Genomic DNA, 13,375 nt, shown 5'->3' on the forward strand with positions numbered 1-13,375 from the left:
GCCTCGTATCCTACAACTTCTAGATCTGTTTCTGGTCCAACAGACTTTATCCAAATGGTTGAATTATCTTCTTTGTACACAGTTACAATCTCCAGAGTCCTGCTAATGATCTGATAATTTGACATTGTTGCAGGACACTGGCCCTAGAGGGCAGAAGCTGAATACCCCTCATCCAGAGGCTCATAAAGGTGGTCTTAATGCCCCTGCATACTTCACTCCACAGCTGTTGCACATACTTGAGACACATTCAATGTAGACTCGATGCAAACATTATTGCACAGGTAATTTGCATGATCCTATCAAGGTAACAGCGGGAAACGACATTCACATTGAACTGTATGCGACACCAAGCTGAAAAGGTTGAGTCAGGGAAACCAGTGGAAGGGATGCATATCAGCAAGACTGCCACTTTGTGTTGCACTAACAGTTGTCCTGTGGCTTCACTGGCAGAGAAGAAACACAGCTCGGCGTTCAACTAGATCATCAAACCTGCGAGTATTCATTGGGATTGAGGGAAATTAAGGCATTTGTCAGAAGCAATGTATGCAATATGCAATACACACAGAACACCATAGTATGTTGAAGCCTTTACTGAACCTAACATAAAGCGCTTTGCAGTGTCGGAGACAAGTCTCGATAAAACTTGTATGATATTCTTTAGATCTCTCCTCAAAGGAATTGGCATAAGTTTTACTGTCTATAACAAATAAAAAAAGTTTTTTCAGTAAAGCATGGCTTATTTGTTTTTATTAACAATGATGTATCATGATGGACTCAGAGGGAACATGTAGCTTACTGCCCAGCTGTCACCTGTTGATTCTGAGATGTCAGCTACATTTGTTCTGCCATTAAATTGTGGCTGTCCACATGGGATTTAAAAAGGGACTATGTTTTCAAACAGACAGCAAAATAGTTTTGTTAAAAAGTCATGGCTTGATTAAAAAAATAAATAAACTCAGTTAAACATTACATTCATTATAATTCAATTTTAATGATTTATTTCTCAATGTTTTGGTGTAAAACTAAAATATATTTTTAGATTAGAAGGGCTTCTCAATGGTGGTAAATATCTAATTAATACCATATATTGTATCTCTTTATTTGACAGAATTTAGTAAATTAAATGCCACCCAAAATCTATTCTTTCCAGTGTACTGAAAATATGGTGGAGTCATTACTTTAGATTTCAGGTAGTCTGAGTGAAAGAGGGACATGGCCTCAGTTGGAGTCAGGGAATGGAGACAGGACTGAAAGTTTATAGGGACGAACATGTTTTACAGGCGTCTTGGTTTGACTGAGTATGATTTTGAAAAACAGTTTGATGCAATTTCTTTGAAGGAAAAAAGAGAAAAACTTCTGGATATGCAATTAACTTTTAGCATTAACACTCTCCAGTCATTTATTCTATGTTTGTTAAATTGGAAGAGAGCGAATATGTTTTTTCCATACAGGAAAAACATTTGCTGATTAACTTCTACCGAGGCTTTGTGTGGCCACTTTGTAATTTTCAATTACTGCTGACTTTTCCAGACATGTGTTCAAGAAATGCATTACTTTTCTCCCAAAATATGAATCAAGCTGAAGATTTGTTGATGTTTGTTTTGCCTACTGTGTACAGAGTCGATGTAATGTGCTCCATCTCTCCTACAAAGTTCTGTCCAGGATATAATTCTCTAAATGCTTCTGGATGGCAGAGAGCTATTTGGTCATTAAGAAGTCTATTAAGTCATTAGAGTAACAGTGAGACTGCCGTCTGCCTGCCGAAGGGACCAGATGATCAGCCTGATAGGGTTTACCTAGCAGTTTTCCACATATTTGCGCACGTAATTATAGGTTAGTTGACCAAGTGAACCGTGACTCAGATGTCACGCTTAAAGAGGCATTGGACGTCACCAACACACTTTAAAGGTAATACCTACACTCTCTCCTTCCCTTTCTCACTTTTTTCCTCTTGGTGTGGGCGTGTTATTGTGTGTTCAAATGAGCAGTAAGTGAGCAATGACACAGCCTTTCTTCTTTCTTTCATGTCAGAAAGAAAAAAGAAAGAATCAAAAGGGAGGCACAAGGTTAGAGCAAAGTAGAGCAGAGTTCAGACAAAGAATTGTCTTTTCCATTAGTCAGATAATGGTCCGCACATGTCTTTAAACATAGACATACACACCCCATCACTGTATGTAAATATTTGGATTTTGGCATGGTTGCATGGTATTCAAAATCCTCCCTTAAATATGTTGTTTTGGATAAATACAATCTAAGGCAAATATTTAGCATGATATATGGCATGTGAGGATCCTTGACTGTGACTTGCTCAGTCAGTGCAGACATTTACTGCTCTGAACTATGAATATTGAGCTGCTCACCATATTGAGCTGCTTTGTTCTGTCATTCAGAAAAAAGTATCTTCAGGAGTGTCATTAGGGTTTATTTTTCATTATACAGTATGTCTCCATAAAAATAATAAAGTCTAAATGTTAACATATTGGACATAATACTACCCTGATGACATCCACAGTTCTAAAACCATGGCCATATTTTGAGATCTACAGGGTCTGGAGCATAATATGACCAAGCACATATGAGGCTGAAGTCATAGCAATAAACAAGTCTGAAGAATCCACCAAGTTCATCCACCCACAGGTTGATTGTTTTTATTCTTAAAGGGTGTCGGTTTTTTCACCTGACTTTGGTACCTGACTTGTGTTATTTATGAATTTTATTTAATCTACTCAGTTTTCTGCAAGTGGTGCAAAAAATATAAAAATTTGCTAATGGGTCTTAATCTGACATCTTTCATAAAATCCCATAATAAATCATAATAAACTGAAATGAAGCTTAGGCGTAAATTCAACCTGGGATACTCGATCCAGCTGACATTCATCTCGCAATCGCCACGTCCTACCTCAACCAATCAGGGCTGGAGCAACTCTCCGCTTTGGGCCTATCAACATCCAGGACCGTCTTCAAAAGCCAAGCTACCGGAGGGTCGACCCGCTCGTCGCTGTGCACAACCCACCTCCTCCCCTCTTCTCCACCTCCGTTCTGATGGATGTTTCCAGGATTCTTCTGCACCCAGCTCCACTACCGGTTTCGGCCCCGGGGAAGACTGTCCGAGCTCGGCCGAGCTGATGTCCTGCCCGCGGTGATCCGCGACTCACAGTCTTCAGCCGGGGCCGAGCGCCAAAGATTCTGTATTATTAAATCTCTAACTGCTATTCTCTTCTCTGTGTGAGTCTCTCCAGATTGAAATGTTTATTAGCATTGTATAATTTTTTTTTTTTTTGAAAATAATAAAAAAAAATTAATAAAATGAAATTAAATCCAATTTTCTGATTTTATGTAACTGTTGAAAAGAAAAACAAATTGATATGCAAAATTAAGAACACATGTAATAATTGAACACTTGCAAATAAGAAATGAAAGTAGAATGGACTAAGGATACTACAAATCTAAGAAATTACAAAGTCTCTATGTTGTTGGTTTTACTTCTCCCACTTGTTTTATAACTTGCGGGTTTCTCTGACAGCTGTGTGTTTGGCGCCACCCTTTGACTTGGAGATTTATTGTTGCTGTTTGCTAACATAATAAGCACAGTCAGCAAATCCGTGCCAAATGGTGGAGAGTGTTGGTTCCTAAACCGTAGGAGGCAAAAACAAATGTTTGTTTATTCATATTTCAAGTTTGATGGTGGAACAAAAAGCAGGATTTACTTTTACTTTTGCAGGATCAAATCTACAATATAGTAAGTAATGTTTACAAACACCAGCCGTGACATTTCACATACTTCTAATATTGAGGTCCTTCAAAATGTCATTGCTGGAGTGTTTCATTAGCTACAAAGCACTCCTTATCCAACACAGATGTTATTCTGAATCTTCAATCTTAAAAAAGTATTATGAGCCTGAAATGTTCACTAAATTAAAACTATTATAAGCAATAGTAGGAAAATAGAATTAACTTTTCTTACTGGTTGGCTAGTATGACCTGGTTGAAAATAATCCACTTTCTACATCTGATTGGCTAATCAAGCTCTCATAATGATTTCCATCACCAGAAGCTGCTGGCTTTCAAGGCGTCTCAGTGCTGAGACTCAGAAAGGAGAAATTGTATCACAAACCCATAAAGAAGAAGCCTAGCCAACATAGAGCTTAAGCCTGATCACTGTCTTGAGATTTGATTGAAACTTTTATCAAATTTTATGGGAAGGTTCTCCTTATTTTGTCTTTCCGACACACCTCCAACTAGAGAATTATTTTTTTCCACCTAGCTCAGTTCTATGCAGCAATACCTGCATCATCCGACAGCCTGCGCCTATAAACTAGTTCGAACTGCTGTTGCACCGCCATCCAAGATGGGAAACAGGATGGTAAGAATTAGCCTTTCAGACACAGTTTGGGTAAATTATGTTATGCATATGTTATGAAAGAGCTCGAAAGTGACTGTTTATGTTTTTACGATCGTTTGACATAGCTTCTTACAACCACAAGAATAAACACTTAAATGAGCATTTCCACTTCACAGCAGACTTCAATCAAGTGTTTGTCTTGTCAGAATCCTCTCAAGGAAGAAAAATAGCACTATTAATACAAACAAGCATCCAAACACATGCACGTGTATGCATGCTGCACACAGAATGCTTTCAACTAGAAACCTGTGACCACATACAACAAGTGATTTCTGCTTTTCTGTCAATTTATTTTCTTCTATCACTAACAGGTGTTTCACTGTCATTTAAAACACATTTTTAAAGCTTCATATGTTGTTCCACTACCCACTAAATGCCACCTGCTTCTGAAAACTATTCTTGTAACTACTGATTGTAAATTCCTGCATGAACAAATGACCAATAGGGTTGCATTTGGTTGGTGGAGAATCCCACTTAAGCAGAAGGACACTGCAGAACTCACGCTGACTGAAATAGGCATTGTAAACATCGCAGCCCTTACAAAAAGGAGGAGACCAAGAGGAAACCAGATTCTGTCACCTCACAATCTCAAAACCTTTAACCCTATTTGATCCTAAGTCATGAAGTGACAAGTGACATCTCTCTCTCTGTGATTCCACTGGTACCCATAAAAAGCAGCCGATGGAAACTCAACTTGGTCAGAGACCGAGGTGGGCAGTGACGTTGTCGTCCAGCTCAGCAGAACCTAGAAAAGACTCCAGCAGACTGCCAGTCTCCTTACTGCTTCATTGCTCATGACTCCACCACCTCCTACTATGACCTCTGACCTCTGCCCAGGAGAAAGGCGCCACCAATATGATGTAATTTCTCCTCAACATGGGCCACTGGCCTCATGTCAGCTGAAACGTGACCCTGGGAAAATAAATATGTGTGTTTGCTTGGTGGAATGGAACAAAACTTAAATTAGAGAAATTTCTTGCTTCCATGTTCAGGGGGCTAAGTGACATACAAAGTCGCATAAATAATCAATTTCAGTTTGGTAATGTACATCACAGTTACATACCGCTATTGCTATTTTGTGACAGCTGATATTATTAAGAGATTTGATCAAAGAGAAACATTTTTTTTATTTGAAGCAATTTTTAGATATTTGATGGATGCGTTTACTTGATAAATACTGATGGCACTTTAATGACCTACCCCTGTGGGAAAAAAGGAAGCCTTTAAAGGGATACTGATGTGCAGTGTGCACTCTTTGAACTGACTAAACTTTCTCCAGCCTTTTCCAATCTGCGCTCAAAGCATGCGCTACTCGCTGTCCTGCCCACCTGTCAAGTTGCATCAGCCCTCAAAGAGCCAGAGAAGAGCCATGCACCATGACTTGCCTTTATTTCCACTGCCTCTAAACTGTTTCTCACAGTAATATTCACACCTCTATGAGATCTAAAGAGACCACAGAGTCTCAGACGGCCAGCGCTCATGTTAGACCGCCATAGTTTATTATCAAAAGAACACTCTGGTGTGTCTAACGTTTCTATATGCCCCACGATATAGATTACTTTCTATGTAAGCATCTATCTGCTCGTCCATTTGTCCATCCACGCATCTGTCTGTCTATCCATCTACCTGCCATAAATCCAATGTAACCTCTTCTTTCTATACTTTAAGAACAGACTGAGTAAGTTTGGCAACCTCGGAAAATGGAGTCTGGAAAAGTATGGAATTTTTGCATGAAATTGTATTGAAATTACATTTATCTTCAGGACCACGTCCTGTTGAAGAAGCCTCTGGCAAGACAGTTTAACTTTCTGCAAAAGTTTCTCTTTAAATATCACAAGCTATAACTAGCTGAGAAAGAAAAAAAAATACTGTGAGGTTTGGAATCTTTACGAATTCAGATTGCCCTTTTCTTAGTGATTCAGATTCGTGTTAGCAGGGAAATGACGCACCCCAGACTCAGCCTTACCGCTGTTTCAACACACCGTCTATCCATAGTATGTGGGGGTGTGTGTGTGCGTGCGTGCGTGCGTGCGTGCGTGTGTGTGTGTGTGTGTGCATGTGTGCGCGTGCGTGTGTGTGTGTCTTTGACCGTCTTTCTGGTGCTTCACTGTTCTTTAGTTCACACCCACACAGTTTTCCCTTTTGACTTGAGGTCTAGCCATTCTCCTGACCTCATCATTGTTACAGTCAAGCGTAAAAAGATCCAATCAACTGTGATCTTCAGATTAAACCTCACATTATAGTAATTGAGAATAATGGTTGCCATATCAGTTTCACTCCAGCTCTGAATTGAACTTATACATATGTGGAAAGCGAAGGACTGATTTCATGTTAGCCTTTTTTTTTTTTCAACTGATTCTCCCACCACAGCTGTTTATCTCTGCAGATCCTCCACAGCTCCTGGTCCACTTATTAATGCTGTCCTTGCACAGTCTGTCAGCTTAATAGGTAAGAAGTTGTGTCAAACTCCTTCCCTTCCATTTTAAGATTGTGGATTAAACAGTGCTCTGTGAGAACTTCAATGCTTGAGACATTATTTTATAACATAACTCTGCTTTAAACACAACAACTTTCTCCCGGACCACTGCTGTGATCTTTAAACTTCATGGAACTGCTTGTTTCCTAACATCCTCCAAAAAAGCTCTGAGGCCTTTACTGACTGGTGGTAAAGATACTGAGAATAAATTACACACAGGTGGACTATTTTCACTCATTAGGTGACTTCTGAAGGCATATGGTTTAGCTTGCTTATATTTAGGGCTGTAAAAGTAAAGAGAAGTGAATAAGAATGCAAATTTAAATTTTCTATGCTTAAATATTATTGGAAGTTAACTGTCCTGTCGCTCCCAGTTCATGATTTTGCAGTACTTTGTCCTTACCAATAAATCCAGTTACATTGTCATTAGTGGTTTTGATAAATATCAAAGGGTTTCAGCATTTTTTTAAATTCACCTTGTGTTCAGCTATGCAGGACATGCTTTGCAACAAAGTTTTATGGCGACGCAGGCCCACTTTAAATGCAAGCTTCAACTACACACATAGGATGAGAATACTGCGGCACACATTAGGGAAACACCATGTCTGCGGCACAAAACAGATCACTGGTAAGCCCACCCAAAGCTGGAAGCCTTTACCCTCGTCATTACCAAAAAACGGTGATCCTTGCAGCTGCTTATTTCTAGGAGCAGCAAAGCTCCCAGACATGTGCAGTGCACGCAGTGCCGTTTTGACAGCATAGTTAGAAAGCACTGATGAAAGCGGAGAGGCTCAAACCGCTCTGCCGCTCAAATTAGCTGTGAACCAATCTGTGCCGTCATGGCCCCCTGCAGATTCTGTTGCAGCGCACCATAAATGTTCCTATGTGAAGCCTCTGCATGGCTACAGCAAGCCTCTTTACACAGTAGAGGAGAGCATCTTTTCTAGCCGCTCCGACTCACTGCTGGGTTTTCCATTACATCAAATGCGTCTCATGATTTTATGCCAGAACAAACTACATTCATGTTTTCTTTATCCTTATACAAAAATTCTCATGTTTTACTCATCAGCTAATTAGTGTCTCACTAATATTTTAGTCTCCAGTAACAGTCCTAGTCAAACAATTTGGCAGAGACAGAGCCGCTCTATGCTGATGGAAGGGAGAGCTCCACGCTCTCTTTACCTTCGCTAATCTGGTCTCATGTACTCCACTCACACTGATATCCGTTCTGCAGATTCAGCTGCTGAGCATGTTTGTCTAGGGAGGTGGAGCGACATCCATAACCATAAAGCTGTCTCCATACAGACACATTTTCAGCGCTTCTTTCTCCTCATATTGTCCTCTCCCTCTTTTTTTGCTCGCTCTTTTAGAATCCATCCATATACACTAAACTTTTATAGTAGACTATAAAGCCCAACCTCCTCCTCCTTCAGAGCTACTTTACTGCAGCCAGAGTTATGACCGACACACAAAGTAAGATTCTGCTCAAGTTCTCCAGATGTTCCAGCTGTCTGGACTCAAAAACAAAACACCAGAATGTAGACGACATAGAGGAGTTTACCTTTCTCCTTCTTACCTGAGAGAAATTTAGCCCATTAAGGGGGTGACACTGCTCCTCAACCCGCTCCACTGCCCCCGTCTTCTTCCTCATTCGTTCTGCCTCTTGAGCCAAGAACAAGTCCAACACCGGAGTCCCTCTGGACCGGACGTCCCACTCTGTCAACGAGTTTACCATCAGCATCACCCACACGGGCCTCTTCCTCTCCCAGTTCCCCGCGATAGCGTTGAACAGGTAGTCGGCATACAGGCCACGACCTTTCTGGTCCGCCGTCATCCAATAAGGCATCATGTGTTTGACGTAGTCCAGGTGGCGTTTGAGGCGACGGTACAGGTCTCGAGGCAAAAGGGTCTGCAGGTTTTCTCCGTGGGGGAGCAGCTGGCAACTAGTGAGCTTGGAGATGGTCAGAGGATCTGTGAGGTCCAGCTCAAAGAACACGTTACTGCTGCTTCGGAAGGCTTGCTTGGAGCTATTGGGGATGAAGTCCCAGACTCGGGTGTAGGGAACATGGATGGTACCAAACAAGTAAGAGGGTGGCAGAGGAGGTGTGCGGTTTATTCTCCACAGGAAAGAATTCAGCTCGCTTTGCTGTGGAAAAGGGAGAGGAAAACCAAAAGTATCACTTCAGAGTAGTTAAGCTTACATTAGAACTAGAGCTGAAGAAATTTCCTCTGAGCTTAAAAAGGAACTAAAATAAAAACGGGTTTTTGTTCAGTGACAGAATTGAGAATTTGAAGGAGTTTATAGCGAAGCCTCCGGGGTTGTAAACAGACCCTCGTGTATTGTTGAGGTACATACTTCTGTTGCCAAAGCCTCTTTTCACCATGTGTAGCATTTTCAAGGCAACAGTGCAAATATAATGCGGCGTTGAAGCTTATAAAAACAAAAAGCCGAAAGAAACCTGCTCTCCATTCTGACCTCACTGTGATACTTTTGTTTGTGATGTTTTTGTGCTCGCCACAAGACAAGAGATGCGATGCTGACATTCCTAAACACAGCATTGTGTTTTTTCTGTGGTTTCCATAACAGGAAGCATTTGTCTGTTGTGCTTATATTCATAAAAAACAATGTCACAAAGGAAATTAAATAATCATAGTCATTTTAAATAAACATCAGACCGTGTTGCATTTTAAATATGTTTCTTGTTAAGAGCTCATCGAATGTGCCGTGCATGTGCTATAGCTTTGATGTTGGCATTATTCGAATATGAAAAAAAAAATTGCTTCTCTAAACAATATGAAGCTGCTGGCCACCGACGCACAGTGTAATCAGGCGACTGAGGGGATGAAACCCATTACAGTAGAATAAAGTTATTCTTAGAAAATGTTTACCGCTACAATTAAATCAAGATTTCCCTCATCTGCGCTCCAGCCATCCTGCATACTGCCAAGTTTGCCTTTAAAATTTCAAATAGCAGCCAAAATGAGCAAAGACTTCTTGCGGGATGTTCTCTTTAATTAATTGCAATGAGCATCCAGTATTTTTCCTGGCAGTCTGCTGCAAGGGCAAACCAAACAGAGCTGCTATGGTCTGGATGATTTCATTACAGTGGTTTGAAGTCTTTGCAGATAAGCTGGGGTACTTAAGAAGAGTAGATTTTGAGTTTTATTTCGTTTTTAATATTTTCCTGTCAGGGTTGGATTTGTAAATTCTCCCTTCATCGTATTTCTGAGAATTGGGGATAGAGTATTTTTGTTCTGAGCACCAGTGCCAGCCCAAGTAGTTTGAGAACTGAAGCAGAAATCAATTTGGAGCCAAGCTCCATTTAAGTCCACCATCCACCACAACACTACTGACCTCCCTTTATACTGTCCACTATAGTGTTCAGCAAAATCAGTGGCTTTCACCGAATTCCATCTTAGGGGTATTAGGGTAAAGCATACTGAATATAAATTTTCAGATATTTATTTGTGGGGATTCCCTGATTCCTGGCACACTGGTAACACTGATGCACACACTCCACCCCAGTAGATGGTCATAATGCATCTAAACCATGTCTGCCAACCGAACGGATCATGCATTGAGTACTTCAAGACTACAGTTTTACTTTAATGCAAAACATGTTGTGTGAGCACTGACACCAGGGCTAACTTTAGCTATAACAGGCAGCAACAAAATAGATGACGGGACTCAGAGCCAAAATAAGTAAGTCTACATCTGACAAAACTATTCATGCATGTGCATAGTCACGATTGATTCAGTCATGACTGAAATTTCATTCTCAATGATTCCTGATGGTAATGCATATTGTTAATTCATAAAGGTGACATTTGAAGTGAAATTAATTTAGAAAAATCTGATTAATTTGGAGTAATTACTTACAAAACCTCCAATTAATTGAACAAAAAATGTGTAATGCGGTGCCTTACACAGACTGATGGTCTTAAGCTTCTATTTCAATTATTTATGATGGCAAAAAATGCTTAATTTCTTATAAGATTGGACAACTGCATATGGCCAATAAAAACATTTTTAATGTAGAAATCTGGGTTTAATAAAGTGCATGTTTATTACCTGCTTAATGGTTGTTATTTTCAAAAAATATTTTAATATTGAATGCATATTCGTAACGATATATCATTTACTGAATATGACTGTATATTTCCAAGTTCAATATAGTGTTCATATCCAATCTTGCTCCTGTTCCCTCTTGATCTTGTCACAAATAGTTGACACGTGCATACACTGTTTTCTTGACTCAATTATTAAATAATCTTTAAACACAAATTTGTGTGCGTTTCGTATGTGGCCAACACAAATAGAGCGGTGGCAAATATTGGAAAACATCAACAACTGAAAAACAAGCACGTATGCAAATATAAGGAGGGATGGATTCAATAATTGAGTTCAATCCTCCATGTGAAGTAAAAGTGTTGCAGAACATATTTGAAAATATTTAACACTGCCAGACAAAAAACGCAATGTAGTTTTTATAAGTGTTAAATATTGTCAAGAAAGCATAGAGAACAGGCAGACCTTTTAGATCAAATACAAAAAAGAGAGGACATTTTGTAACTTTTTCTTTTGTTGTTGTGAAAAAGAAAAGTCCAGTAAACAATTTAGTTTTAAAAGAGCATAATTTCCTGACTCTTATTACTTATGTTGGCTTTAAAGGGTTAAGATGACTTTTAGACACGGAAAGTGTGGTCGTGCATGACTTACAACCGTCAAGAGGAGAGATCCCCTCTGCTGAGGCAGTGTTGACTTTTTCTGGAGAGCCTTGACGCGCGGTGCTCCTTTTTTATGAGGGCAATTACTCCTAATGCAAAACAGAGACCACTGTACTGACGCATACAAATCACACGAAGCGCAGCGTACGAAGTCTTTACATTGAACTCTAAAAACAAAACCTTTTTTTTTTTTAGACATAATGGTATAACGACATAATGAGAAAAGCCTCGCTGCGAATACTTGGAGGGCGATTTTCAAGTGTCATACACCTGTTTCTTAGGTGATGCTTTTCTTTTTTTTTCTATCCTTCCTGTCAGCAGCCAAAAAAAAAAGAAAAGAAAGAAAAAGCGTGTGGGATGTATGATTAGTGTTCCTCTGCGCACATAGGAAAATCTTTGATTTGCCCTGTAATAACCTTTATTTGTTTAATAAGCCGCACACTGTGTTGAAACATGACCACTTCTGAAAGGTCAATGAAACTTTTCCAAATGAAGTTAAGTCAACCGTGGGTGTTCTCCACTTTGTCACATAAACAGCCGTAAAGTTGGCAGGCGCGTGGTTTCCTTTGGCAAACCCGCTCATTGGGAAGGCCGAGATCTATACAGTCCTCTGAAGGATCTCTTTATATTTTTACATGTGTACAAATAATAATAATAATAATAATAATAATAATAATAATAATAATAATAATAATTAATAATAATATAGTGGTTATTAATATTGTTAGTATTATTGTTATTAAGAAGAATATATTGATTATAAATTATATATTTGGTTCAAAGCTGCATTTTTTTTCAAGCATTAAGGCATCAATAAAATAGATTTCTGAATATTTTTTTTTGTGCCGTTCAGTTTTACAGCTGTTATTCGAAGTTAATTCCAGTTTTTTTTTCTAACTTTCTCCATACAAACTGTTATAGTGTAAATGCAAGCATAAAACAGAACAATTGTCTTCTATTTTGCTCGTAGTGCTGCAAAACACTCAGCTCTGTGCATTTTTGCCACGGACTTGTTTTCTCAGAAGCCAGTTATGTAACGGGTCTAATAAAAGGACGCTTCTGCGCAATAAAGTTCCCCAATAAAACTCACCGACTTCGGTGGGTCGCACTGCCTCGGTCTGCCCGTGCGCCCTGCGCTCCAGGGTGCCACAGTTTGCAGCAGACCGCCCAGGAGTATCCAGCTGAACACCGGCGAGTAGAACATCTTCTCCGAGGTGACAGGGCCACTCGTAGCACAGAACTTTTTTTTTTTTTTAACTTTCTCTGTCAGACTGCGTCCTCTCCTCTTGCTCTCTGTGCTTTGAATTAAGAAGCGCTACCGGTGGCCTCTGGGCTCACATGTGCAGCTCGGCTGGAGCACCATCCCGCCTCTTCACGCCACTCCGCCTCTGAGTTTGTTATGTTTCTGTCTGCAGTTTTTCTCGTGTCTCTCCGCACGGTGCGCTCCGGGGGCACGAGCTGAAAAAGTCTTGGGGGAAAGTTTGCGCTGCGCGAGTTAGGACGGGGGCGAGAGAGAGAGAGAGAGAGAGAGAGAGAGAGAAAAGGGAAAGAGAGAGAGAGAGGTGGAACGACATGAGTACACCCCTCCATAACATTAAACACAAAGTATGCATACGCCACCACAGCCCCTTCAGAGAGGAGAGACCAGCAGGTCCAGAGCGGAGAAGGACATGCGTGCGTGAGAAAAGACCCTAAAGATAGACGCAGAGAGAACGCTGCGAGGTTTAAGTCGCCTTCTATTCTTGAATTTACTTCAATATCATGTTTAT

At 40.1% G+C, this 13,375-nt stretch overlaps 1 protein-coding gene across 1 annotated transcript in view; it reads right to left on the bottom strand.

Moving 5' to 3' along the window:
• Positions 1–13,091, bottom strand: part of trabd2b (TraB domain containing 2B) — a 74,851-nt gene extending 61,760 nt beyond the window's left edge. Inside the window, exons 1-2 of the mRNA XM_055058584.1 lie at positions 12,697–13,091; positions 8,455–9,024 (exon numbers count right to left, since the gene is read on the bottom strand). Of these exons, the coding sequence (XP_054914559.1) occupies positions 8,455–9,024; positions 12,697–12,810 (684 nt within the window). The 5' untranslated portion in view covers positions 12,811–13,091. The remainder of the gene's footprint in view (positions 1–8,454; positions 9,025–12,696) is intronic.
• Positions 13,092–13,375: the final 284 nt, after the last annotated feature.

The sequence above is a fragment of the Poeciliopsis prolifica genome, unplaced genomic scaffold (assembly GCF_027474105.1).
Source record: "Poeciliopsis prolifica strain line A6 unplaced genomic scaffold, Auburn_PproV2 SCAFFOLD002, whole genome shotgun sequence".
In the NCBI taxonomy this organism is placed as follows: Eukaryota; Metazoa; Chordata; class Actinopteri; order Cyprinodontiformes; family Poeciliidae; genus Poeciliopsis; species Poeciliopsis prolifica.